The 26,607-nt window shown below is 51.6% G+C and overlaps 2 protein-coding genes across 4 annotated transcripts; both read left to right on the forward strand.

The window, feature by feature from the left end:
• Positions 1-423: 423 nt before the first annotated feature.
• GJB3 (gap junction protein beta 3) lies at positions 424-12,424 on the forward strand. The gene is made up of 2 exons (XM_005298406.4): positions 424-667; positions 10,205-12,424. Exon 2 carries the CDS (start codon positions 10,236-10,238, stop codon positions 11,040-11,042), a length of 807 nt encoding a protein of 268 aa, XP_005298463.1. The 5' UTR covers positions 424-667; positions 10,205-10,235; the 3' UTR covers positions 11,043-12,424.
• A 6,873-nt stretch (positions 12,425-19,297) lies between these two features.
• On the forward strand, positions 19,298-25,367 carry GJA4 (gap junction protein alpha 4). 3 transcript variants are annotated; one of them, XM_005298405.4, is made up of 2 exons: positions 19,298-19,442; positions 22,075-25,367. In XM_005298405.4, the coding sequence occupies exon 2, from the start codon at positions 22,093-22,095 to the stop codon at positions 23,095-23,097; it is 1,005 nt and encodes a 334-aa protein (XP_005298462.1). In that variant the 5' UTR covers positions 19,298-19,442; positions 22,075-22,092; the 3' UTR covers positions 23,098-25,367. The 3 variants fall into 3 exon arrangements, with proteins under 3 accessions (XP_005298462.1, XP_065432906.1, XP_065432907.1); XM_065576834.1 differs by lacking the exon at positions 19,298-19,442 and adding an exon at positions 19,819-19,972; XM_065576835.1 differs by lacking the exon at positions 19,298-19,442 and adding an exon at positions 19,967-20,108.
• Positions 25,368-26,607: the final 1,240 nt, after the last annotated feature.

Consider the following 26,607-nt stretch of genomic DNA (forward strand, 5'->3'; position numbering starts at 1 on the left):
CACTGGGGGCAGAGGGGTGGATCCAAGGAGACCTAGGCTGAGGGCAATCCTCATCTGGCAGTTGAGGGGCTGAGCTCTGGACGCCCTTCCTAGGGCCCCCTGCTCTGGAGCCGAAGCAACCCGGCTGCCTCGGTGCCAGATCAAGCCCTCCATCCTACTTGTGTTGGATGTTGTGTGGCTAGGCACAGCGATCCGGGCTGCACTGGGCAGAATCCGGGCCGTGGGGCCGAGAACCCCCTGCTGATTTGGCACGTCGGTGTCCGTGAGGGCGCTGCCCCTGGCCTGGGGGTATTACGGCCATTTGCTTGATGGAAGTTTGCTCCCTGCTCCCCAGCTGCACAGCCGTCCTGGCTCCAGGTGGAGCTCTGGCTGGGAAAGTTGGGCCTTGCCCTTGCTCCCCCTGGCTTCTTATACTGGTTCACCAGCCTGAGAAGAATTCTTTTCCCTTTGCACACTTCCTGCAGGGCCACACCTTCCGTGCTGGGCAGAAAATCAGGGAGGTTGTGGCACGGAGATGAGCTGGAGACCTCATGCTGCCGTTTTCTCCCTGTCTTCCTTCTGCAGGGGAGGCTGTTCAATGGCATAGACCTTAAACAGGGCTGCTTTGGGGGATCTGACGGCTTTTTCGTTCAGCAGGAAGTATCGGGACAGACAGAGAGCTGTGCAGGTGAGTGCAGTTTACCTTCAGTTTCACCGGAGTATTGAATATGGGACTCTAAGCTGGGTGCCAAAAAATAGCACTAGGAAATGGTGCTGACCCGAGTAGATCAGTAAATGATATTCTCAGCTCTGTCTGGAAGGAAATATACCCCTTGGCGGAGTATTTTCACTAGGCAGATGAGCACATTCTGAGTAAATCTAGTCCCGTTTTCAACCATTTGTCCTATTTTGAAAACAATGTCCAACTGTTAAAGACAAAGTAGACCATTTCCCCCTCCCTTTCGAAGTAGAGTTATACACAGCTGTGAAGGATCTCTGTATTTATTTCACATTTTCCTTTAAGTCATTTTAATCAGCCAGGCTGCTGGGCTTTAGATCTGGAGAACAGAAGAGAATGCAAGACTCTGGGGGAAGTGGAAGGGGAAACGAGGCTGGGTTTTTTCACAGTGTCTCCTGCAAGATTTATATTGTGTGGTCTATAAAAAATAAATAACCAGTCCCAGATCACTAGAAGGTGCAACATAACGTGTCTGAAAGGTTCTGATCACCAGACTGACGTGGTGAACTGTACTCTGAAACCTGTCCAATAATCAGAGAGAAAGAAGGGCGCATGAGAGAGTCTCTCAGAAATGTTGCTAGGATATAGAAAGAAAACCGCACTTAGGGCCCAATCCAAAGTCAGTTGGCTTCCACTCAGGCTGTTATTTTTGGAAAGCCTATGTGTCTCAGAGTTGGAAGGCGCGGGGGGCATTGTCGTCCATCTGGTGGGGTTTATGCCCCTCTTTGGATGCTGCTAAATTATCCAAGCCCAGGAACTGATGGTTCCCATCCCTGGCTCATAAAGATTCTCCTGGAAACCAAAATGTCTTGGCCACTGGAGGGCACCAACTTGCTCTGAACGGCCTCTAATTCCCTATAATGCCCCAGCATCCCCCCACTGAGCAGTGTTCCCCACCCAGCCCCACCTCTCTTTGCATATGGGCCGGTCCTTGCCTCTCACTCCACCTGTAACCGTCATCTGGACACTGCCCAAAAGCAAACAACCGTCAGGCCTCCGTTTGCATGGGCAATTTCTGTACCGGAGGGATGGGTGGGTCTCCTTGCTATCAGTAGAATGCTGTCCCCCAACATGCTTACAGCAAGACCGCATTGTGCCATGGAGATGGGGCTTCAGTCATGTCCCTGAAATGTTCTAAATCCTGGAGGACGTGGATAAGGTTCCATGCCCACGAGTAGTGTCCCACTGAATAGTTTGTGGGCCCCCTACCAGGCCTTTCTGTCTTCTGTTGCAGAAGCCACCAGAACCTAACAGAGTAGCAGTGTCTATATTTAGCCTTGTATGTTTGTCTGTAGCTAGTCAAGAGGGTTCTTTGGAAGCCAGCTGTATCCATGGGGTTTTCTTATGTTCGTAATGTTGTGTAAAGCACAAAGACACAACACTGCTTTGCAGAGAAACCGGGCTTTAGCCATGCTGGGAGCACAGATGGGTTGTTACCTAGGCAACTACTACTATTAGTTACACATTTTGGGGCCAATCTCCATGCCGGCGTGTCCCTAGGTCCCATGGCAGGGTCAGGACCTTGGTTAGGACCCCCTGCCTCCTGGGAAAGGGTGGGCATGCTCTAAAGCGCTTTGATGAACTGTTTACAGCCCATGGGCCACTGGCAAATTGTTCTCTTTGACTCTTCCCTCTTTGTTACGTGTGGTGTGTTTGGTCTCCTAAGTCACATGATGCCATTCCCATTGCGGACCCAGTTGAATCAGATACGTAAGTCCCATTGATTCCAGTGGGCCTGCTCGTGTGGTGCTTGAAGTTAAGAATGGGATTTAGCACTGGCTGAATCCAGCTCTGAAGGACCAAGACCTTTTGAGGACAAGAATCGTTCTGTGTCCAGCACTACTGGGCCATGATCCTCTTGGTGCTTCCCAATATAACTAGTGAATTTCCAGTTCAAATTCCCAGACAAATAAACATTCCTGCTAGAACTCATGAAACTTGGGATTTTTTGAGTGGACAATTTCACAAATAAATGGAGTCATAGAATATCAGGGTTGGAAGGGACCTCAGGAGGTATCTAGTTCACCCCCCTGCTCAAAGCAGGACCAATCCCCAGATAGATTTTTGCCCCAGATCCCTAAATGGCCCCCTCAATGATTGCACTCACAACCCTGGGTTCAGCAGGCCAATGCTCAAACCACTGAGCTAGTCTTGCAGATACTAAATAATTTGACCCCAAGAACCAAACTTGGAGCCTGTATACGTACCAATATTTGTGAATCAGTCCTTCCACCATTCAGCCAGCTCTCACATTCACTAACTTCCTGTACAGTGGCTTAAACTGAACGTTCTTTTTTGGCTCTGATCCAAAGTCCATTGAAGTCAATGGGAGTCATTCCAATGGGCTTTCAATCAAGTCCTTTGTGTCTTCTATAAAATATGCCTGATATCGCCCAGAACTGGCTTGTCCAGTCCAGGGAACCTTCCCCGATGCATTTCATCACCATGGGCACATTCTTTCCGCATGAATAGTGCAAACACCCAGCGATCAGACGTCTAAAGAGTAATCAGGGCTTTTGGTTACAGAACTTGCTGCTACCTCAGGATAGGGATTGAAGCGCAGAAGCCGTTGGTTGTCTCTGTTCTGGTTATGGCACATTTGCCCATGAATTTTGGGCAACGGTGGCTTTGCAGTTTTATTCCGGCACATTCCACAGCCGGGCAACATCGTCGTTTTTGTAAAAAGGCCAATTTTGCAGGGAAAGATTTTGAGCATTTGCCCTTTTTGCAGGTTTCAGTATTAAAAAAAAATAATTATCCAAATGAAAATTTGCAAAATATAGAGGTGTGTGCTCAAAAACTGTACCATTTTTCAGGACAGCTGGAAGCATGTTGACTCAAAAATGGTCCTGTAATTTGAACAAAGCAAGGCAAACGTCACAAAACCCTCCTTGGAAATTCAAAATGAAATGCGGAAGATCTCTGCTGAGGGTTTCCAGTGTCGGGCTGTATTGCGTGCATGGCCCTCTCTGTGATTGTTTGCCCACTGCTATTTTCAAATGGTGAAATTCACCCCAGTCCAGAGGGCCAGTAAAAGGTCTCTGTGCCGCTTAAGCCCCTCGCTAGCCTGCTTCAGTGATGCGTGGGCTTTTTGCTGACCAACTGCACAGTGATTGCATAAAAATTAACATGGGGCTACCCTCTTGATGCTTTTGCAAAGAATCCCATCTCCAAGGAGACACGTTTACACCCGTAAAGGCCATTTCGCTAACTTCCCATTCCGTAAAGTCAAGGAAGGGTTTTGAAAATGGAGCTGTCTCCTTTCTACCTCTAACACCGCCATCACCAGAAAAAGGCTTTGTGATCAAAATCTAGCTGACAATTGTCTTGATGACATAAGAGGCACAATAGACACCAGCTGACTCTCTATAAATGCATTTCTTCCCCCCTCCTCCTGGCTATAATCACAGCAGAAAACCACTTGCCTTTTGACATTGCAATGAACAGCTCTGATTCAGTGACACAGTCCTGCATGCTCAAAAGTGGGTACTGCTTTTGCGTGCCCGACTTGAGAGGCGTTAAAGGGTTGTGATATTCAGAAAGTGATGAGCACACCGCTGGAATGGTTTTGGTGTCTGATGAACATTTTCACAACACTGAAACATGTTCCTGTCGCAAATTGGGATGGAAAGTCAAAATTGCAAAAATGATCACAGACGGGGAGGAAAAAATCTCCGCTCGGGTCAACGGAAACATTTCCCTTGGAGAATTTCTTCATTTAGATTTTGACCTGGTTTTAGCTAATTTCTTTATTATAATTAGCTTAAATTTTTAAACGAAAAGTCGCTTTGAACTAAAGCAGATTTTTTCATTGTGAAGACATGGAAAGGAAGTGTTTTGACAATTCCAAAGCTGTTTTTTTTCTCCCCCCAAAAAAACTTTCAAGTAAAGAAAATTTGTCAGAACTGACCCTGGCCCATAGAAAGTGTGGGGTTTGCTGACTCAGCGTTTTCCAGGACAAACATGGTTCCTTCACCGTTTCCTAACCAGCTGTATTGTGCACGCACTGCCTGACAATCAGCCCCTTTCGCGTGTCTTGTGTTCAAATTACTAGTCCATTGTGAAAATGTAGGAAACAGCTATTGGGCACTAAGAAAGGGACACTCTATAGGATCAAATTCTGCTCTCATTTATACTAGTGTAACTTAGGGTGCTTCCGAAATTGGCTGAGCTGTGTAGATATCCAGCTGGTGTCGCTGAGAATATAACAACACCTAGCTCTGGTATAGCAACTTCATCAGCGGATCTCAAAGCACCTCACAAAGGAGGTCAGCATCATTATCCCCATTTTACAGATGGGGAAACTGGGGCACAGAAGTGGGAAGTGACTTGCCCAAGCTCACCTAGCGGGCCAAAGGCAGAGCCAGGAATTGAACCCAGCTCTCCTGAGTTCCAGTCCAGTGCCCTCGCCTGGCCCTTAGACCTAAAAACTGCTCTACAGCCACCTAGACCAAGTGCGTCTTTTCTTTGACATTATAAAGCGAGAACAATATTAAAAACTTGACGGGAATTAAAATGATCTTTCCTATACCTCCAACTTGAGCCTACTGCAGGCAGGGCGTGCAGGGTTAAGGCTGCAAGGGAACCCACCCTATCTGTTTTGTGTGGCCCAGATGACAGGGAGATTCATGGTTGTAGTTTGGAAGGCATTTCGCTCCTGCGCTGGCCAGCCATCTGAAACTAACTAGGCTGGTTAATAAAGCACCCTCAGCCGGCGTGCAGGTAAAACCCGAGATGGATTGTAAGGGGGCAGGTTGTTCCAAAGTTGGTGGGGCGCATAGCCCTAAAGTCCCAGGAGTGAGCTCCGGCACAACTGCACATGAATCCACTGAGGGCTCCACCGGTGCTGTCTCCTGGGGGTCTCCACTCACTCCCTGCCTGGGCAGGGTATCGTCTTCTGGGAAAAGCATCCCGAAAGGAAGGATGGTCTTAGCCTCCTTCATCCCACAGACTCGCAAACTGCATTCAGGCAGCATCGCCAAGAGGCAGCTGCTGCTGGGGTAGAGGGCAGCCGACAAAGCACACCACACTGGGAGAAGGTGTGCAGCATCCTGGGGTAAAGCCCCTCCGCAGCCCTGCTGGTAAGAACGGTGCCATGAGGTCTCTTATGGCCAGGCAGACAGTCAGGGCCTTGGCTTTGGAGTTTTTGAGGGGCTTTAAAGGCAAAGCAGTGGGCTATGGGCAGGAGCTGACTGTAAAGGGAGAGATGGAGTTAGTGTGGTGCTTTCTGAGTCAGAGATTTGCAGACTGATTGTGGCAGGGAATCCCAGGAGGAGCAGCCAAAGAGTTCTTCGTAAGGCTGGTCGTAAATTTTCCATCTAAATTGTTTTTTGATGGAAAATTGGGGTTCCGATTAAACCAGTTTTTCATGAAAAATGTCTGCTCTCTGTAGACTCTTTTTTTTTTTTTTTAGTCAAAGCACTGAATGGCCAGAAAACGACAATATTTCAATTTTGAAGGCTGCTGCAGTGCCTCTTGGGAGTTATAGTTCCAGAGCCTCCTGCTCCCATTCTCCTCTACAGGCCGGGCTCCCCAGCTGAACTTTATCTCCCATGGTGCACTGCAGGCAATCAACTGCCATGATACACTGCCCCCTACCAAGAGGTATTATGGCAGATGTAGTCCAACCAGGGAGCCTGGTCTATAGAGGTGAACAGGGACAGGAGGCAGCTAAACTACAATTCCCATGAGGCACCACAGCAGCATTTCAGAATTGAAATATCTCAGGATTTAGCCAATCTATTTGGGGTTTTAACTTTTTTTTTTGGCTGAAAACGACACTGGGGGTGGGGAAATCCATATGCTGAACAAGTTCTAGTTATTAAATTAAGAAAATCACATTGGATTAGGATTTGGACCTACTAACTTTTCCACAGGATGTTTCAGAGACCTTCTCCTTGGCATTGTCCATGGGCCTCCCTCCCATCCCAACCAGGGCAGTAATGGGGATCGACTTAACACCATTACTCAGCCTCTTTGCTTGGGCCAGGAGCCAGCATGTTACTGTGCTTTATGCATTGTCCTCAAAAGTGTGGGCTGCCCAGATCCAATTAGGGATGATTATTATTTATCGAGGGGTGCTTTGCACACTACGTCCCTTGCAGAGGGGCTAACCCAGGCCATTAGGAGATATGAGGCAATCATTTAGGAATGGGACAGCACAGAGACATCGCTGCCAAAGAATTCAGCACAGGAAGGCTTTGAAGTAGTTGTGCGTTAAAAGGGGAGCACTGGTGCCTGGCACGTGGGGCACAGACGCCTGTTCCTTGCACAAGGGGTAGCATGAGGGAAGGCCGAGAGTGTGAGGAGACAGAGGGAGCAGAGGGGTGTACGGAGCAAGACAAGGAGCGGGGATTTATAAGGGAAGGGTTATAGATTGCAATGAAGTGCACCAGGGCCTCCTAGGTGAGACTGGGGAGCGGGATCTGGTGCAGAAGGAAAAGGCCAGGGCACGGATGGCTAGTACTATGGGGCTGCTGCAATTCCTATTCAGTGGCCATTTAGGCACTGGGCAAGACACTGATTTAGGCCTGGATTGGGCCCTGGGCCATTCCATGGAGAGGCGATGGTGTTTGGAGTGATTGCACTGCAAAGCATCAGCCACCCCGATTCGCCACGGGTCAGCTACTGGGGGAAGGAGCCAACACCCTGCTCCTTGTCTCCGTTCCCGTAAGAGAGCTCCTTACTAGCCAATTGCATTCGTGTTCCGCCAGACAGCACCCCAAGCCGTGATTCATCTGCAAATGTTACTTGGCTAATAAGTTGTTTTGTCTCCCAACCTAGATTAACACCACGGGACAAATGTTTTTTTTACTAACCCTAAAGGAAGTGCCCTAAATAAACACCTAATCACACAGGCACTTTGATGTAATAACCCTCTTGTTTTCTCCAACCAAAGCCAACTGGATCATTAAGAACATATTTCTGCAGGGTTAAGCATTATAGACCTCAGCCAGTGCCACCTAGGGTAACTTTTGTGGGGGCGAAGCAGGAATGGGATGGGTCAGTGCTCAAGACGGTAATACACAGGAAATGCCATCGGCCATCCAGCAAATGGTAATTTTGATATGAGTCACTGGGGTGTTTTGCCAGTTTCCAGAAGGGACCCAAAACCAAGCTCTGATCTGTTAGTGATCTCATGGGAATAGCTGCAAGGAGATAGGACTTCTCACTGGCCACGTGGGTCTGTGTCCCTATGGGGACGATCAAAAATGGGATGTTTCCGTCAAAAAAAAATTCCAAGAAAATGAAAATCTTTCATTTCATTCAATATTTTTCAGGAGCTTTGGGATTAAATGACTTGAAACAAAAACATACCGCTCCATTTCAGATCAAAATTTTTCATTTGCTTTAGATTTTAAATGGAAATTTTCTATTCATTTCGTCAAAAACTTGAAGGAAAGGGAAATGTGTCACACAAGTATTAATTTCCCTGGAAAAGCCAATGTTTTGTTTTTAAAAAATCAGTGGACGTTTTTCAACCAACTCTACTTCCACGTTGGGGGGTATTTTGATTCTCACACCTGCTCTGTAGTGATCCGTCACCTTTATTAGAATTGTTACTATTATTACTATTTACGTGTGTTACCATAGTACCTAGTCAAGGACCAGGACTTCATTGTGTTGGGGGCTGTACAAACAGAACCAAAAGGCCTTGGATGTGGCTCTTCTGGGAATGGTCACACATTAGTACATGTTGTAAGACCCCAATATCAGCAAAGTGTTAATACATTTCTGACCCTCTAGACTATTATCCCCTCCTCTTGTTTCCAGGTGTTAATTGATAGGAGTAAAAGCCTATTATATAAATTAGTTGTTTCATACCCAACCTGCAAAATATTTCACCAAGTTTGTGGTTTCTGGCAATCAGTTTCATGTGGCTCCTGCTTTGTTCTCTTCCCGGAGTAAGGCGAAGGCTGACCCTGCATAACTTGTATATGGGGGAATATGCCCCAAACTCCCCTAAAAGCTTGCTTTGGGGGTTTTGCATTTCTTTTGCTGAAATCTATCTCCGCAGTGTTCCATGCATTGAAACGCAGGAGTCCTGCCTTAGGTCTGAATCTCAAGGCCTGATCCTCCACTCACTTTTACCAGCTGACTCCAGTAAAGTCATCCCTGATTTATACCAGTGTAAAGGAGCAAAAAATCAGGTAGCTAATTGCCCAGTGCTTTGGTTTGCAGGTAGGGACCTTGCCCAATTCGTCATCTCTTACTCATAAGTCTTTGTCAAGGCCGTGAGCAACACAGATGAGTCGCTCCCCCACATGAGCTGTTAAATGAAAATGTTCAGCACTGCCTGGGTTAATGCCGCCGGCTGACCTAGATGTCGCCTGGATTCAGGTGGGGCGGCTCCCCTTTGCTCTGACATGGGTTGTGTTATCCCCATCCCCAGGCTGACTTTGGTGGCTGAGATTTGCAAAGCGGCCTAAGGAATTAGACGCCTAAATCCGATTGAATGGCAATGAGAGTTGGAGGCCTAAATTCCTTTAGTCACTTGGGAACTGGGTCTGGACTGGACTGATGATCTGTCTGTGCCAAGAGGGAGGAAGACTGTTTTGGGGGCCAGATCTATGATCTACTTCACCTCTGGCCTAGTAAAACCCATGAGCCAATAGGAGCGGCTCTCTCCTCTCCCGGGTGCAAGGCCCTTGCTGTGTTTGAGCTAATGGCACTCAGCAATGCCTGAGCCTCATTCCTGCTCCCAGCTGCGGGATGGAGCAGGTTGACTGGTTTCCAGATTCCACAAAGAGATGCTCTGGAAGCAGTTCTGGAGCAGGGCAACCACACGGGGCCATTCAGGAGCTCCTGGACTCCGAGCCACCAGTTCTCCTGTCACCGGAGCCCCCGCAGCCACATCGGTCAAGGGGGAGAAACTACACTCACAGTGGCTGCAATTTGCCCCATGCAGAGGGCCAGCACAACGACTCTGCCGGCTAAATCCCACCCCCATCCAGTGTTCTTCCCCGAGGGCTTCGGGGTGCGTCTACACACTGCAAAAAAACCAAACCCATGACAGCGAGTCTCAGAGCCTGGGTCAGTGGTCGGGGGGGCCTCAGGCTATGGAGCTAAAAATAGCAGTGCACACGTTCCCACTCAGGCGGGAGCCTGGGCTCTGAAACCCAGGGATGGATGAATTTCCCCAGCCAGAGCTCTGCTCCCCATAGTCTTTGCCTTCTTGCTGGGCACTTTTCTGCTTGAAGGGGTTGAAGTTACAGATCCTTTCTTAAAGGGGTGCCCCCTGGTATGTTTACTCCAAGGACAGGGGCAGCCTGGTGTGAGGCTCAAGGGATTGAAACGTGAGTTCTTTCAAAACCAGAGAGTGTCTGAGCAAAACTGCTTGGGCCAGCTCCCAGCCGGGGTACATCAGTGAAGCTCTGCTTACTTCAGCTGGGCTGTGTTGATTTATACCAGCTGGGGATCTGGCCATGTGATATTTCCCATTGCGTTCCCTTCACTTGCTATTTCTCTTGCTTTTCTCTGATTTAGGTGAGTCTGGCTTCCCCCGACGCCCGTCACCATGGACTGGAAGACGCTGCAGGGCCTGCTGAGCGGAGTGAACAAATACTCCACGGCCTTCGGGCGCATCTGGCTCTCCGTGGTCTTCGTCTTCCGGGTGCTGGTCTACGTGGTGGCGGCGGAGCGCGTGTGGGGGGACGAGCAGAAGGACTTTGACTGCAACACCAAGCAGCCTGGCTGCACCAACGTCTGCTACGACCACTACTTCCCCATCTCCCACATCCGCCTCTGGGCCCTGCAGCTCATCTTCGTCACCTGCCCCTCCCTGCTGGTGATCATGCACGTGGCCTACCGGGAAGACCGGGAGAAGAAGAACCGGGAGAAGAACGGTGAGGACTGCCCCAAGCTCTATCGCAACACAGGCAAGAAACACGGCGGGCTGTGGTGGACCTACCTGCTGACCCTCTTCTTCAAGCTGACCATCGAGATCAGCTTCCTCTACATCCTCCACAAGATGTGGGATAGCTTTGACCTACCGCGCCTGGTCAAGTGCGCCAACCTGGACCCCTGCCCCAACATCGTGGACTGCTACATTGCCCGGCCCACCGAGAAAAAGGTCTTCACCTACTTCATGGTGGGGGCCTCCGCCATCTGCATTGTCCTCACCGTCTGCGAGATCTTCTATCTCATCTTCAAGCGGGTCGTCCGGAGCCTACACAAATGGAAGAAGAACTCCAAGCACCTGGTCAGCTACAACAAGGCTTCCACCTGCCAGTGTCACCTCAAGTTGGAGCAGCAGGATGGCAAGGCCAAGAACAAGCCTTTGGATGCCCTCCGGGCCTCCGCTCCCAACTTGACTCTGATCTGACAGGGCGTGTTGGGGGAGGAAAAGCCCTCATGTTGGCCAGAGACAACTGACTTCCAAGATGGCTGCCTGCCATGCCACAAGTGTTACAGGAGTACTTCAATGGGACCTGGATGGCTATGACAAAGCGCGGGAGAGGAGGCACGTCGCCAAGGCAGGGGCTCTCCCTGTTCTGCGTGGCTGACTGAGTTTTGCATGCGGGGATGTTCGTCAGACTGTGTGCTGCTACCACCATTTTGTTGGGGCCGGGCAGAAAGGACAAGGCCCTGGCAGTACGTTGCTGCAGCTGCTCTTAACATGCAGGGCACAGGTGGGTGGTTTGCCTAGCCAAGGAGGATGTGTGACTCCAAAAGTCTATGCTTTTCATTATTTACATGCTATCGAGCCAGTCGGTGCGATCCTGCAGGTTGGAGCTTCCCTCCTACGTGCTCAGACAGGCCACAAGGGAAGGGAGGAGATGGCTGGCTTTTAAGTTTTAGGAGAAATGACTAAGGTAAAGTTGCCAAGGACAATATTTGTCTCCTGTTCTCTCCCCACTCTGCTAGACTCGCAGCTGCCACGCCCAAAACGCCAGCGCCCTTCGCAGACTCCATCACATTGCGTAGAGAGGCACTTGGACTCAGTACCTCAGTGGATGGTTCATTAACTAGGACATTGATGGAAAGGGCTTTATTCTGATACTGAAGTGAGCAAATCCTTGCCTTTCCCATGAACCGTGACCTTTACCAAAGAACCAAGTCCATGGGGTCTAGCAATTGTATGGGAATAAAGTCATAGGCACAAAGTGGGGTTGTGGGTGTGTCTCTTGGGAGAGTCTCTGTAGTTTGCATCTATCTCAGAAACTTCAACCTGTCTGCAAAAGCACTCAGTTCAGAGAGCAAAGAAGCCCCCTGGTTGTGCCTTCGGGTGCCTAGGGAGGGCATTAAACTTTGCCTGGGAGTTTAGTCAGTAAAACATCCTCGATCAAAACCTCGAGTTAATGCACTGGCTCGTGCTCGAGAAAGCAACAGACGCAGTAGCTATAATAGTGGTTCCATGGCCCAGCTTCCCCGTTCTGAACTGAATGGCAGGAGTAACAGTGACTTTGCAGGGGAAAAAGTTTTGTATATTTTCAAGAAGCCGCGGAACAGCCCAGTGGAGTTTCGGGGTTTGTGACCTGTTCTGGGCCAGATCCTCAGCTGACGTCAATGGAGCTAGGCCGATTTCTACCAGCCGAGACTCACAATTTTTCATTTAAGTTGTTTTCTGTTCTAACGTTCAAGCTTTGTCCAAACTCTGTAAACCCCCGTTACCGAGTAGCTTCTGGCTGAAACCAAATGAGTTCTCCCATTCCTGGTTGAAAACGGGATCGGGATGTAAAATTCAAATTAAATGTGTCAAATTCATCCCTGGGGTAACTCCAGTCAAATCCAATTGAGGTGTCAATCAAAATACACCAGAGATGACTCTGTCCCAGTGAGTTGATTGTTAACCATGGTTGGAAATCCATACCCATGTGCCCAGGTAACTGATGTTCATAGTTGACTAGGACAGGACATAAGCCCATAAGATAGGACGAATCTGAGTGTGTATATATTTGCAGGAAGTTCTTGTTCTTTGGAATTTTTTTCATACTTTGTCAAGATGTTTCTGACTAAAATAGAGTTCTGAGCAGCTGCACCTCCAGGGAGATGTCCAGACCCTCACAAAGCAAACTCTATGAATGATGCACATGTTTGCGGATATTAACAAGCAGTAGTGTTGGATGGGAAACGTTCTTCCATCCCACAAGAATTTTTTAGATTTCAAAAAAAAAAAATTCCCATCCTGAATCAGGACAAAAAGTCAACATTATGAAAATTTTCATGAACTGAGAATCCAAAAAGAATTTCCGATCTGGTCGAATGAGAGATTTCCTTTTGATAATTTCCAAACTTTTTGTTTTGATGTTGACCTTTTTTATACTTTTTTTTTACTTATATTATTTTTACATAATTTAACTTAAATTTTGAAACAAAAAGTCATTTTGACCCCAAAACCAGCACTTTTTGTTTAGGAAATGTAACGGGTAAGTTTCAGAGTAGCAGCCGTGTTAGTCTGTATCCGCAAAAAGAACAGGAGTACTTGTGGCACCTTAGAGACTAACAAATTTATTAGAGCATAAGCTTTCGTGGACTACAGCCCACTTCTTCGGATGCATACAGAGTAACGGGTAAGTAACAAGTGTCTCGGATTCTGCTGGCATGAATTCAGGCGGTCCTAAAGGCAAACATTGGCATCTGTTGGGACCTTAAGCTCTGTCAATTGCCAGGCTGATATTTACTGATTGGTCGATATCAGGCCATAAGGACCAATGTCATCCTTGAAGGATATGCATGGAGAAGGTCAGTCTGTTTGCGCGTACTATTGTGCTCTAATGGCCATACAGCTCCTTTAGAAATCCCAGGAAAACATTTCCCTGCAGCGAGAGGACGAGATTAAAAGAGATTCAGAGGCGCAGCCTGTTTAGAAGTGCTGTTTTATTTCTCATTAGCTCAGCAGCTGACCGGCCCCTGATATTAATAACTTCCCCATCCTCCACCCCCTGAAAATGAATGCCAGGTAGCCACTCATGGGCTATAGCTACACTACAGAGCCTGCATAGCTATGCCGGCATTGCCCTCTAGTGTAGACGCAGCGTACTCCAGCAGAAGGAGTTTTTCTGCCTGTGTAAAGGCACCACCTCCCTATGCAGACAGAGGCCTTCTTCTGTCAGCACAGCTGCATCTGCAGTGGGGGGGTTGTCAGCAGGGCTTTGTCTCTAGCGTCTGGGCTACACTCAAATTGCCCTCGCTGTGTTGCTCAGGGCTGTGAAACCCCCGGTGTAGACGTGGCGAAGAATTCTTCCATCCACAAAGCTACCGCCGCTCAGAGGGTGGATTAATGACACTGACAGAAAAACCCCTTCTGTCTCTGTAGCACCATGCCTGGGCAGAGGTAGTGTGGACATACCCTATGGGTGTGGGCTTTTTTCACAGCCCTGCCCAACATCGCTAGACCAGTATAAGTTTTAAGCACTGAGCAGGCCAGCCCTCGCTCCATTTTGCCAAGTGGCTGCAGCGTCCAGGGAGTTCTCTCTCAGGCAATGCACAGCTCAGAAAAAGTTATAGACAAGAAACATTCAGCAGCTACTTGTCAAACATCTTTGCTGGGTCAAAGTCACGTTGGGATGAGCTCCGAAGCTGGTATGAACCGGCATAGCCGGTTTCCGCCAGCGGAGGATCCATCCCGGCGGGTTTTGATTTATCAAACCCAGTCAACTTCGTTCATGTGCCCCTCCCCCACTCCTGCTGTCTGGGACGCTCCGAAAAGCGCTTCACAGCAACACGACTAGTATTTAGTATTTTACAGCTGTCCTGCTGGGCTGGGGGGGACGCGTGTCCCACCCGCAGCGGCCAAAGAAACATTTGATTTGTGTAATCCACCAGGTAATGGAATGGCCAAATATACGCTACATTGTTTATCTATAGGTACATGCCTGCTTTCTCTGAGGGATGTATTCGGTGGGGCATGGCCTCTGCTGGGGACCACTTGCCGATTTCAGCACAGGACCACTGTATCTCATTTAGGATATGTTGCTCCCATTATTAGGGGCTTATTGTGCTAGGGACTGTACGTACACACCATAAAAGATAGTCCCTGTCCCAAAGAGCTTACAGTCTAAATAGACAAAGGGTGAAATGGGAAACTGAGGCACGGAGCGGGGAAGCAACTTGCACAAGATCACCCAACAAGTCAGTGGCAAAGTCAGGAAGAGAACCCAGGCTTCCTGAGGTCCTGACCACTGGACCACGCTATCCCTGCTCCAGATTGCCCCTGGACATCGGCCTGGATTTAAGTTTGCTAAACACAAAGTGCCCCAAGATTGAAACGGAGACCAAAGGGGGTCACCAGCACAGTATCGCTTTACCCCCTTGCAGCTTGAAGAGGATCAGTGCAACTGTGGTCAGGTGTGGTTAGGAGCATTGCCGTGGAGAATCGCTACCAAATCTGGAGAAGAGAGGGGATCGTCTCTGACGTGGTGAAAGGAAAACTCTCTTCTGCCTCTGGTTAGTGAAGAGATGGATGGCTGAGATACGCAGGGATGGGACAGAGGGAGAGAGAGAACAGTAAGTGCAGAGATAGATGGAGGCGCAGCCGGGGATGGATGGATGCATGACCCAAGCCAACAAGTTTGGCTTTAAGGGACTGGCTCAGCCCATTGCAGAGTTGGGCCCGAACCACGAAGTGGGGCCCTAGGCGTGGCCTTGCCCCCGCCCACTGATGCTCAGCCCTGGCGTTCCGTCAGCCCAGGCCCGTTGCCGGGACGTACGCTGCCCACTTTGCAGCCTGCCACTTCGCCGCTGTCGTTAAACTTTAATTCAATATAACCAGGCTCTATCCCCCCCAGGAAATCAAGAAGGGATCGGCATCAATTATTCACTAACCCTTGATAAATATTACAATAAATAGGGATGATTTCCATTTAATCTATTCTTAAACAGCCCCGGCTCTATGTAAAGGGCCTGTCAACACTCACTCCAGCTGGGGCTTCAAACTCCCACTCGCCCTGCTGGGCACCATCTCCCGGGAGGCTTTTCTGTTAACCCTTTCATGGCACCATTCCAGGCGCTAACGCTCCGCTGAGGTCAGTGGGAGGCGGCTCCCAAATGTACCGGCGGTTCAGAAATTCCTTTCTACCTGGCCGCACCTGTAGCACCTCTCCCTGCTTTCAGGGGCTGATCCAACGCCCACTGAAGTCAATGGGAAAACTCCCCTGGGCTTTGGTTCAGGTTCTAAGACAAGGAGGGAGAGAAATCCCAGACTCCTTGGACTTTAGCTGCATACAAATTCCCTGCTTCGAGCAGCACTGGTCTCGGTCATTCTATCCCCTCTGGGAGATGCCAGCAGCCCTAGAAAACCTAGCCTGCATCGTCATGGCTCAGACATTCTGGCAGATGTCCTAGAGAGGCCATCCAGAGACCTCCAGCCCCGGGGGAAAGGTCTTATGGGAAAACCCTGGAGGTGGGCGGGCGCACCGTGAGACATTGCCACGCCCCTCATCCCCAGAATGGTGGGCAAAATCACGCTCTGGGGGATGCCATTTTGAGGAGCACACCGCCCTGCCCCGCTGGCATGACCTCGCACGCTCTTCAAAATGGTGCCCCCTCCTTCCTCATCCGATACTGGACAAAACCACGTCTGGGTTTGTCTCAGTACCAGACGGGGAGAAACTTTAGAAAAGCAGGATCGTTCGGCTTAAAACCGGACCAACAGCCTGCCTAATTGCACATCTGTCTCACGTAGCTACGTAGCTACGTGGCCCCCCTGGCCCTGGTATCTGAGCACCTCCTAATCTTTGAAACCACCCCAGCGAGGCAGGCCAGGGCTGTCACGTCCATTGTACAGATGGGACCTGAGGCCCAGAGAGATCCTGGGGGACATTTTCAAAAGCGTCTAAGGAACTGGGACACAGGCACTGTTGGAAATGGAAATAAACCTAGATCTCGGTGGGGGGAGGGGGAATGGCCCAGTCGTTAAGGTGTTGGCCTGGGTGCATTTCCCTTCCCTGCCATGGACCCCCTGCATGATCTTGGGTCACTTTTTGCCTCAGTTTCCCCATCTATACAATGGGGATAACAGTACTTCCTTACCTCACGGGGCATTGTGAGGATAAACACATTACAGACCGTGAAGTGCTCAGAGACTACGGTGAGTGGGGCTGGATAAGTACCTTATAGGGAGAGATGCTTTGAACCTAATCTTCTGGAAATCACCCACATTTCAGACTGCTGCCCGCAGGGCCCATACCTTGGAGACAGGCCTGAGAACTCAGTGTCTTTCCTCTCAGAATCCAACCAGTTTGCCCAACAGGGAGTTCAAGAAGCAGTGCAGGAAAACAGAGGCACCTGGCTAGTGAAAAATTGCTGAAAGTAGCCACATCGCCTGAAGGAGCTCACCACCACTGCTGAGCCGGGGAGCTGCGGCCTCTCGTACCTCTGGGAATAAGGCCACCTTCATCTAGTAGCCTGAATATGGATTTAGTAGCTGAACTTTAGGGACCCAGGTTGGAAAATAGCAGCCCTAAAGTATCACTCCTGTTTGGGGGAGGGCAGAGAGCGAGGAGAGGGGGAAGGATGGTGGATGAGAATAAACTAGAGGGGAAAAGTCTTTTCATTCTTTTAAAACCCTGCATGATCCAGTGTAGAGTATTCTTCTTACTCGTTCCTTTCTCCTTCTGGCCAAAGGGTGGTGCTGCTCGCTTATGTGCAAAGTGCCTGAGCAGTTTGCCAAGGGTCCGTCTCCTCTCGTCTAGCTCCCCCTTGCTCTAAGGGGTAAGGCCCTGGCCCAGTGAGCTCACATGGGGCTCTGCTTGTAGGGTGACCAGACAGCAAATGTGAAAAATCGGGACTGGGGTGGGGGGTAATAGGAGCCTATATAAGAAAAAGGCCCAAAAATCAGGACTGTCCCTATAAAATCGGGACATCTGGTCACCCTATCTGCTTGGGGGGTTGAGCTTGCAGGATACGTGCCTAGCAGGGGGGTGATCCGGGCTGCTGCCGACACACGCAAGGGTTTGGGACGCTCTGAGTTCAGGAGCAGGTCAGCTGGGCCAGAGGGGACGGGGAATATACTGGTGGAAGCACCTTTATACTGGTACAGCTGTCCACAGAACTAGGGTTTGTACCAATACCATTGTACTGGGGGGGCAAAATCACCCCCCTAAACCAACACGTTACACGGGTACCAAATGTGTGTGCAGGGCAGGTTATAGCCAGAGAGCGAGATTATGGGCTTGCCTGTGCCTCGCCTCACACCGTGTGCTGTCATGTACCCCTGTGCAAAGAGTGTAACGTGGGTGTAGAATGCTGCCCCATGAGGGGTGCGTGTATGTGTGCGCACATGTGTGTGCGTGAGAGAGATTTAGAGTGCGGCAGAGAACGGCCCTGTCTGGATTAGTGAACTCCTACAGCTCATTCTCAAAGGAGTTATCAACCCGGTTTTAATTAATCTGTTTTGAAACCCCAGGGCACCTAGTGTGGTCAGGGCTTTACCATCTCTGTTCATGGTCAGCCTAGCAGGGTGTCATACCCCTGTACCCCTGGCCCTCAGCCCCGTCTTCCTTCACTAGCCACCTCTGGGCCAGTTCCCCTACAATAACCGTGTGCCCCCTTGCCATGGAACCCGCAAGTGCCCCCCTCCCTTTCGGCGGCACCCGCCCCTCCATCCCCTCCGCCTGGAGCTCTCAACTCGCTCGGCCCTTCGCTTGAAGCCAGTCACCTCCTCCCCTACCTCCCTGAGCGTGCGATCGAGTCTGCACGTCACACAGCCCTCAGCCAGGTGACTAGTCCCTGCCGAAACCAATGGGGCTTCCCAGGTAAGTGCTGCTCAGTGAGGACGAGGGTGGAAAGATCAGGCCTTTTATGGTGGCTTGGGCCCCTCCTGAACTCAGAGTGTCCCAAACCCTTGCGTGTGTTGGCCAGCCCCAGCAGCAGCCTGGAGAGAGCTGTTCAACTTCACCCCCCCTACCCCCTGCTAGGCACGTATCCTGCAAGCTCAACCCCCCAAGCAGAGCCTCATTTGAGCTCACTGGGCCAAGGGGAGCTAGACGAGGGGAGACGGACCCTTGGCAAAGCATCTGAGCGGGGGCACTTTGTAGGCCGAATTCCAGCTCCCGTAGCCCCCAGCCTAAGTAACTTGTGCACTGGCGCTTTGGTTCAAATGCCAGAGTTCTTCCCTGGCTTCGGGGGAAGACAGCCCTGAAAACGGAGCTTTCTCGGGGGCGATGCCCCCCTAGAGGCCTGGTTGTCACCGGACTCTCACAGCTCCTGGCCCGGGATCTTCCCCGTGTTGGTTTTGGCTCCGCGGGGGAGGCCCTGACCTGGCCTGATAGTATTATTATTTCAGCCTTGTCTGGCTTGTTTTCCTCCATTTCCTATTTCCAGGCTGCCCCGTCCTCGTCTGTGACTCCCTGTGAAAGAGGAGGGAGCCCAGCAGGGCCGCTCTCCCCCCGTTCCCGCGGCCGCTCCCAACTCTCGCTGTTGTGCTCTTCCCCCAATATTGCTGCGATTTCACGTGGAACCGGCAGCCAGGAAAAGAATAAAGTCACCCCCCGCCTCACACCTCCTCCCCCCCCCAGTCGCACACCTGCCAAAGCAGCTGCCCCTTTAAAGGAGGGCTCTGCAGCGAACTATCAATTTTACCAACCCCCAGTTTCCTGCAGCTCCTCCCCCCGCTCCCCTGTGTGACTCTACCCAGGGTCAGTTTCCTCCTTCTCTCGGACAGTCTCAGGGATCTGGTGGGAGCAGCAGCCTCTGGTATAAAGAGCCACAGGTTGTAACCCCCTTGCCCCACCTGGGCCAGCAGGGAGCTGGGGCTGAGGTCGCACAGCTGTGCCTGGCTTCGGTGAGTAAACACCAGACTCCAGCTGGCTCTGGGTCCCTCTCCCAAGCAAGCCAATGGTGCTGGCGTGGTCAGGGATGGCTGGGCAGCCCCTCTGCTCTGGGGCATGGCTGGGCCGGCCAAGGGGCTGGGACTGGGGACAGGGGCTCGGCACAGATGCTGCAAACCAGACGGTTGCTGCAGGGAAGGGGATGGGGGAATGCAAAGGGGGTCTGTGTCCTAGCCCACTGCTTGCACCTGGGAGCCCAGGTGGTGCATGCCTTAGCCCTTAGCTTTGCACCAGGCTGACTCAGTTTAACCCCTTCATGACTGCATCTGGCCCCATCAACCTGCCCCCACTGTGAGTCCTTGCTTTACAGAGCCAACAGACCCCTTGATTGGTTAATTGATAGGTGTTCCTTACAAATGAGCTTTCTAGGCTGGGGTGTGGTGCTGCAGGGAGGCAGGAGCCCCTGGCCTGAGGGGGTGGCTGCTGTGCTTAGCTCTGAAGTGCCCTTGGAAAGTGACTGAGTGAGACCCTGGGAAGGAATTGAGTGAGTGAATCTCCCCTTTGGGTAGCTAATTGCTGCTGCACTGGGGCTGAAATGCCTGGTCTCTCCTGGGGGATTAACATCAGGGTCTGTTTCTGCTGAGTGGGGCTCTGAGTAACTACCCTCTGCTCCCCAAAGGGTAAGAAAGTGGTAAAGTGTGTATGGGGGGGGGGAGTCTCTGCTTTGTCTGCTGCTGTGACCCTGGGGAGAAGGATAGAGCACCTGGAGCTTTCTCATCCTACTCTTCCCCCTCCCTGTCCCCCACTTTCTCCCCTGGGCAGGGGTGCTGCCTGGAGGCTGGGCTCCTATCCAGGAGAGCTGCTTAAGCCCCAGTGCTTTTGTGTCTCTAACAAGCTCCTCCGTCAGAGGGGCTCACAGTGGTGGCATAGCTGTCTGCTCTCAGCCTCCAGCCCAGCTGCAGGGAGGACTGGCCCGTCTCTAAACTCATGCACCCAGGTGCTGGCTGCTGCCCTATGCCCTGTCTCAGGGACAGATGGCCCATGGGGCACCTGGATTCCTTGGCACTAACCTGCCCTGTGGCACTAACCCAGCTCCTACAAAAAGCCACGGGACAGCTACACTCTACGTCCTGCCTCAGTGGCTTCTCGGCTGGACACCCAAGGGCTGGGGGGAGAGAGGCTGTGCTAAGCCCCTAAGTTCCAGGGGCACCCACGCTTTGCAGCGCTAAGGGGGCAGTGCTGGCAGCTGGCCAGGAAGCTGAGGGCTGCCCTTAACTGGGTCCTGCACCTTTAACTAAAAGTAGCGTGCCCCCAGCTGTAAGGTGCTGCTTTCTGATGGACCCTTGGTACAGCTGCACTTGCTAGTCACCTAACCAGGCTTATCTGCACCCTGCAATCACCAGGCAAGAGGGGGTGTCCCATTTCCCTCTCCTCCCCCCCCCCCCCTTGCTTCAGTGGCTAATGTTGTCTGGCTAGTGTCGCTTTCTCTGCTGGAGATTTGTGGTCTCCCAGTGTGGGGAAAAGGGGTGGGGGCCTGGGTCTCCAGAAGGCTGACTTCTTGCTGCAGCCCTAGTATTTTGGCAGTGATGGTAGCCTGCTGAAATCCCCAGTGATCCGCTTTAGGGTCTGACTGCTAGCCCAGGGCTCCCAGGAAGGAGCAGCTCTCCCTACGCTCTGAGGGGATGACTAGGCCAGCATCGCAAACTCCTGCCCGGGCCTCAGCTGGGACAAAATGTCTTGTGCTCCCCTGAAGCCCACCTAGGGTTGCCAGGTGTCCGGTTTGTGACCGGGCCACCCAGTCTGGTGGCTCCAGTCAGCACTGCCGACTGGGCAGCTAAAAGTCCAGTGGGTGGGGCTAAGGCAGGAACAGCAACCAATGGGAGCTGCGGGCATGAGGACAGCGTACAGCGCTTCCCTGGCTGCCCACGTGCCTAGGGGCTGCAGCGATGTGGCTGCTGCTTCTGGGAGCTGCAGTAAACACCGCCAGGGCCCCGAACCCCCTCACTCCTGCCCCATCCCAGAGTCCCCTCCTGCATCCAAACTCCGTCCCAGAGCCTGCATGCCCCCAAATCCCCAGCCTGGAGCCACCTCCTGCACCCCAAACCCTTCATCCCTGGAGCCCTCACCCCCCTCCTGCACCCCAACTCCCTGCCCCAGCCTGGTGAAAGTCTGCAATGGAGGGAGGGGGGATGGCGCAGGAAGGGGCGGGGCCTTGGGAAAGGGGCGGGGCCTCAGGGAAGGGGTGTTCAGTTTTGTGCGATTAGAAAGCTGGCAACCCTAAGCCTGACCCCACCAGCCAGTTGGCACCCAACATGAGCTGCCCGTCTGAGTCCTTCCCCTCCTGCAGAGCTGCCTGGTCCTCAAAGCGATACCACACACCGCTTAGCTCTGTAGAACCTAAGAACCGCACGCTGAGCTGGCTAAAACCCAGTGTCCCGGCTCAGGATGCGGGTGGGCAGGCCCTGGTCTGGGTTCCTAGTCGAATGAAACACCAGCCATGGAGCAGGGTGATGGGGAGTGCTGCCAGGCCGTGTGGCAACCTGGGAAGCCCCGTGCGTCTCCTATCTCTGGCTTTCGTGGAAACGAGGGCTGAAAGGTCAAACGGTCAGGTTGACTTAACTCTTGTTCTCTCTCTGCCATCAATAGCACAAGACCCCCTAGAAGATGGGGGACTGGGGCTTCCTGGAGAAGCTGCTGGACCAGGTCCAGGAGCACTCAACAGTGATTGGGAAGATCTGGTTGACGGTGCTGTTCATCTTCAGGATACTTATCCTGGGCCTGGCCGGGGAATCGGTGTGGGGGGACGAGCAGTCGGATTTCCTGTGCAACACCAAGCAGCCGGGCTGTGTCAACGTGTGCTACGACAAGGCCTTCCCCATCTCCCACATCCGCTACTGGGTGCTGCAGTTCCTCTTCGTCAGCACCCCTACCTTGGTCTACCTGGGCCACGTCATCTACCTCTCGGGGCGGGAGGAGAAGCTGAAGCAGCGGGAGAGCGAGCTCCGGGCGGCGCAGATCAAAGACTTGAAGGCGGAGCAGGCTCTGTCGGCGGTGCAGAAGAAGATCTCCAAGATCTGCGTGGCGGAGGACGGCCGCATCAAGCTCCGCGGATCCCTGATGTGGACCTACGTCGTCAGTGTCATTTGCAAGAGCATCTTCGAGGCTGGCTTCCTCTTAGGCCAGTGGTACCTGTACGGTTTCTTCATGCCGCCCATCTTCGTGTGCGAGAGGGCCCCCTGCCCCCACAAGGTGGACTGCTTTGTCTCCCGCCCCACTGAGAAGACCATCTTCATCATCTTCATGATGGTGGTGGGCCTGATCTCCCTGGGCCTCAACCTCCTGGAGCTCTTCCACCTCTGCTGCAAGAACCTGCTCAGCAGCATGAGGGAGGCCTCTTCCTCTTCCAGCCCAGCTGGGGACATAGACTCCTTCCCAGACAGCAAGCCGTGTCACTACCTCCCCCTGAGCGAGAGCCACTCCCCTCCCTACCTGGCCTACAACAAGCTGTCGAGCGAGCAGAACTGGGCCAACTTCAACACCGAGGAGAACCTGGCGCTGCGCAGTGGCAACAAGCCCTCCCCTGAGTCCTACGCCCCAGGAGCCCAGCCCCTGCAGGAGAGACAGGCCAGCCGGCCCGGCAGCTCTGCTTCCAAGAAACAGTACGTCTAGGAGCGCACTGAAACCAGGCTGCTGTGTCTCGGGGGTATCCCTTGGCCATTGAACAAGGGGATACTCTGGTTCTTGGGCATCTTGGCCATAGGACCTGTTTGCTACAGAGGCTTTAAAAACCAAACCAAACCCCAAAGCTCCTATTGGAAACCCACTTTGGTTGACTGGCAGGCACCTCCTGCTCTCCACTGTCCATTGTGTCTCTGTGTATTTAAAGTGTGGGTGCTTTCAGGTGAGTGCACCTCTTGGCAGACTGGCCGTGCCATAGGATGTGCATGTGGCTCAATCATATGTTGCATTGTAGCCGGCTGGCTGAAGTTTACAGGGCGCGAGGACCCTTCCTACCATTCGGCTGGCGAAATGTACCTCAGGCTCCCTTGGGAAGGGTTATTCTCTGGTGCCTTCGTCTGTACAAAAGACCCGAAGTAACCGGTGTCACATGACACCAATACGTTCGCCTTTCTCCAGCTGCAGTCCCAGGAGAGCGGGTGCTTTCTTTTTTTAAACTGTGTAGACATGGAAACCAAACGAAATCCTTTCCTCAGCTACAAAAGCGTCTTCAGAGGAAAGCTGCCTGGGATATTGTGCGGCTTGCACTTAAATCCAAGGTGCTTTGCCTTGGGGTGGACCAGCTACTGCGTCTTTGGGGCAATATGTGGGGAAATATCCTTACTATAACTAGGGGAGCGTCCCCTTTCCTGCTCAATGGTTTCCATCCTCTCTGATCAGAGCTGTGCTTTGTAACCTGAACTCTAAATCTCTCTAGCCGAGATCTTTAATTCCTAACTGGTGGAGTTAATCTGGCCTAGCCTAGGTAAACGATTCTCCTTCTAAAGGAGGGAGTGGGGGAAGTCTATTTGCCTCTGAGATCTTAGCAGCTGCAAGAGTTTGCCTTCAGCCTAGAAGTTCCCTAGGGCAGTTTGCTGTAAGAATTACTGTGGGGTTTGATTGGCACTCCAGTGCTCCCCAAGCAGCTGGTCCTGCTCCTAAACCAAACCTCTCTCCTTCTTCTGGGTCACCTCCCAAAATAATCCCGACATCTAGATATTGCCACACCGAGTTGCATGACTCAGTAGCTTATCTGTCCAAGCTGAGGTGCCAGCCCAGGGTGAGGAAACCCTGAGGGGCTAAGTAAAGGCCGTATCCCAGGACTTAATGCCTACTTCCCTGTGTTCAGTCGCCCCAGAGCAAAGTTATAAGCACTGTCCTCATGTACGTTCAGAGTAACTTCCTGTCCATGTGTTTGTCGGTGTAAGGGATTCCCCACTGGTAACTGCAGTAACAGCCCTGATCCTCTGCCCCAGATGGCCTCGTTTCTGAGGCCCAGATTTCCATTGGTTAACTATTATTTTTTAACCTGCTGGTCTGACTGTAAAACGACTGCAGCTTCAAAGCCCACCATTTGCCACTGGCTCTGTTAAGCTGTTGGTTGGCTAGTGCTAAGTGTGAGTATTCACTTCCCAGCCGCTTGACAGGGATCCCCCTGGTGTGTTCAAATCTGCTGGGAACGAGGGGCCTTCACGTGGGGGGGGGGGGCGTGAGCACTGGGACTCTGCTGGCATGGGGCTGCCCAGGGATTCGGCCAGGCTGGAGGGGAGTGGGGATGTTGTGGGTAAGTGAATTGCCCCATTCAGAGACCTAGAACCATTGATGGGAGCTTAAGGCTGATCACACTCTTCCTAGGTTCCCTTTCCTCAGCCTCTCAGATAGGGACTGACTGCACCAGGCAACCGAGCTGGCACCTCCTGCCCAGCACAGATCTGATCCCCGAGTAGCTGGTGGTGGGGTTTGAGGAATAGAGCTGCATGGCAGAGTGCTCACGTGCACTGTTTAGGCTGATGATTATTTCACTTTAATGAGCACCAAAGTCACTCAAAAAAAAAATCTTCATTTTAAAAAGGGGTAGGAAAAAAAAACCAAGTGACTTTGTTTGTTTGCACAAATGTCTTCTCCTGCTGGGGTGTGAAATGCTGGGAGGGGTGGGCTGAGGGAAACCTGCCGTCCCTTCTCAAGAGAGCAGGCTCCAGGGAATTGTGCCTGAAAAACCCCAAAGCTGTGAAACCAAAAGGGTCTAGCCTTATGTCCTTCTGATTGTTTGTTCCATTTTTAATGTAAGCCAAACCACCACAGATGCCTGCTCAGTCTGTATTCTTATCTCCCCAACGTGTTCGCGCTCCAGGCTGAGAGAGTAGCAGATGGAAGTCGCTCTTCAGCTCTTTCTGGCAGACTTAATGTTACATTTTTGTCAAATAAAACTTTGACATAAAATACCTCCTGCCGTGTGTGTGTGTGTGGCGCTTTCTCACAGCATCTAGTGTAACACGTCTAGTCCGCTGGTTCTCAGTCTAATGCTCCCAGCTTCTTACTGTGAAAAGCTGGCTGACTGGGCTTGCCCTCTGTCACTATCAGCGGGTGAACTTTGAATAAAGTTTTAGCCTGATGCTATAAATTAACCTGGGGTCTAGTAAATGAGGCGAGCTGGTCAGACTGCTGACATCATTCACGACGTGGGCTGAAATGGTCTTGTTTGAAGTTCAGCTCCAGGTGCTGACCAGCTGTATAAAGAACGGGAAGGGCCTTACTGCCAAATAGCTCACTGCCTTAACCCCCCAATAGCATGGCTGAACAGCCTTTCTTCAGCCCTTCCTCCCAAGCCCTCTCATGGCGTAGCCCGTAGTCAGTGAAATCAATCTTTCCCCCCCCCCCTTAACTTTATCACTGGTAAAGTTTGCATGTGCCCCAAAAACTGAGGGAGGGGTAACTAGTGAAGAGGACCGATCACTGCTTCAGAGCTAGCTGGATGGCTTGGTAAACTGAGCCCTCTGTGTGTTAATAGGGCTAAATGTATACAGCTAGGAGCAAAGGAGGAGGCCCTACTCCCAGGATGGGGAGCTCTAGCCTGGGAAGCAGGGACGTGAGAGACGTGGGGGTTGTGGTGGACAATCAGCTGAACGTGAGCTCCGAGTGTGACTCTGTGACCTAAGGCAATCTTGGGACCTCTAGGCAGGGGGCTCTCAAGTACCAGCAGCAAGGTTATTTCCTCTCCATTTTTGGCAGGGGTGGGGCCCCTGCTGGGTGGAGAACTGGTACCCCCCCCATTCAAGAAGGCTGGCGATGGATTGGAAAGGGTTCAGAGAAGTGCCATGGGAATGATTAAAGGATCAGAAACTCAGCCTTGGTGACTGAGCTCTTTGAGTCTCTTTCGCTTACCCAAGAGAAGGTTAAGGGGTGACTTGGTTACAGGACCTACAAGGAGAGAAGACAATTGGATCATGCTAGATGGAAGAACCCATTATTCAATGTCTGAAACTGAAGCTAGACAACTTCAGACGGATAAGGTGTCCGTGTTTAACGCTGAGAGTAGTTAACCATGGGACCAACTCACCAAGGGTGGGGGCGGATTCTCTGTCCCTGACCAGTTTTCATTCAGGGCTGGATGTTTTTCTAAGGGCTGGTCTACACTAACCCCCCAATTCGATCTAAGGTACGCAACTTCAGCTACGTGAATAA

This window comes from Chrysemys picta, chromosome 23 (genome assembly GCF_011386835.1).
Source record: "Chrysemys picta bellii isolate R12L10 chromosome 23, ASM1138683v2, whole genome shotgun sequence".
Taxonomy (NCBI): Eukaryota; Metazoa; Chordata; order Testudines; family Emydidae; genus Chrysemys; species Chrysemys picta.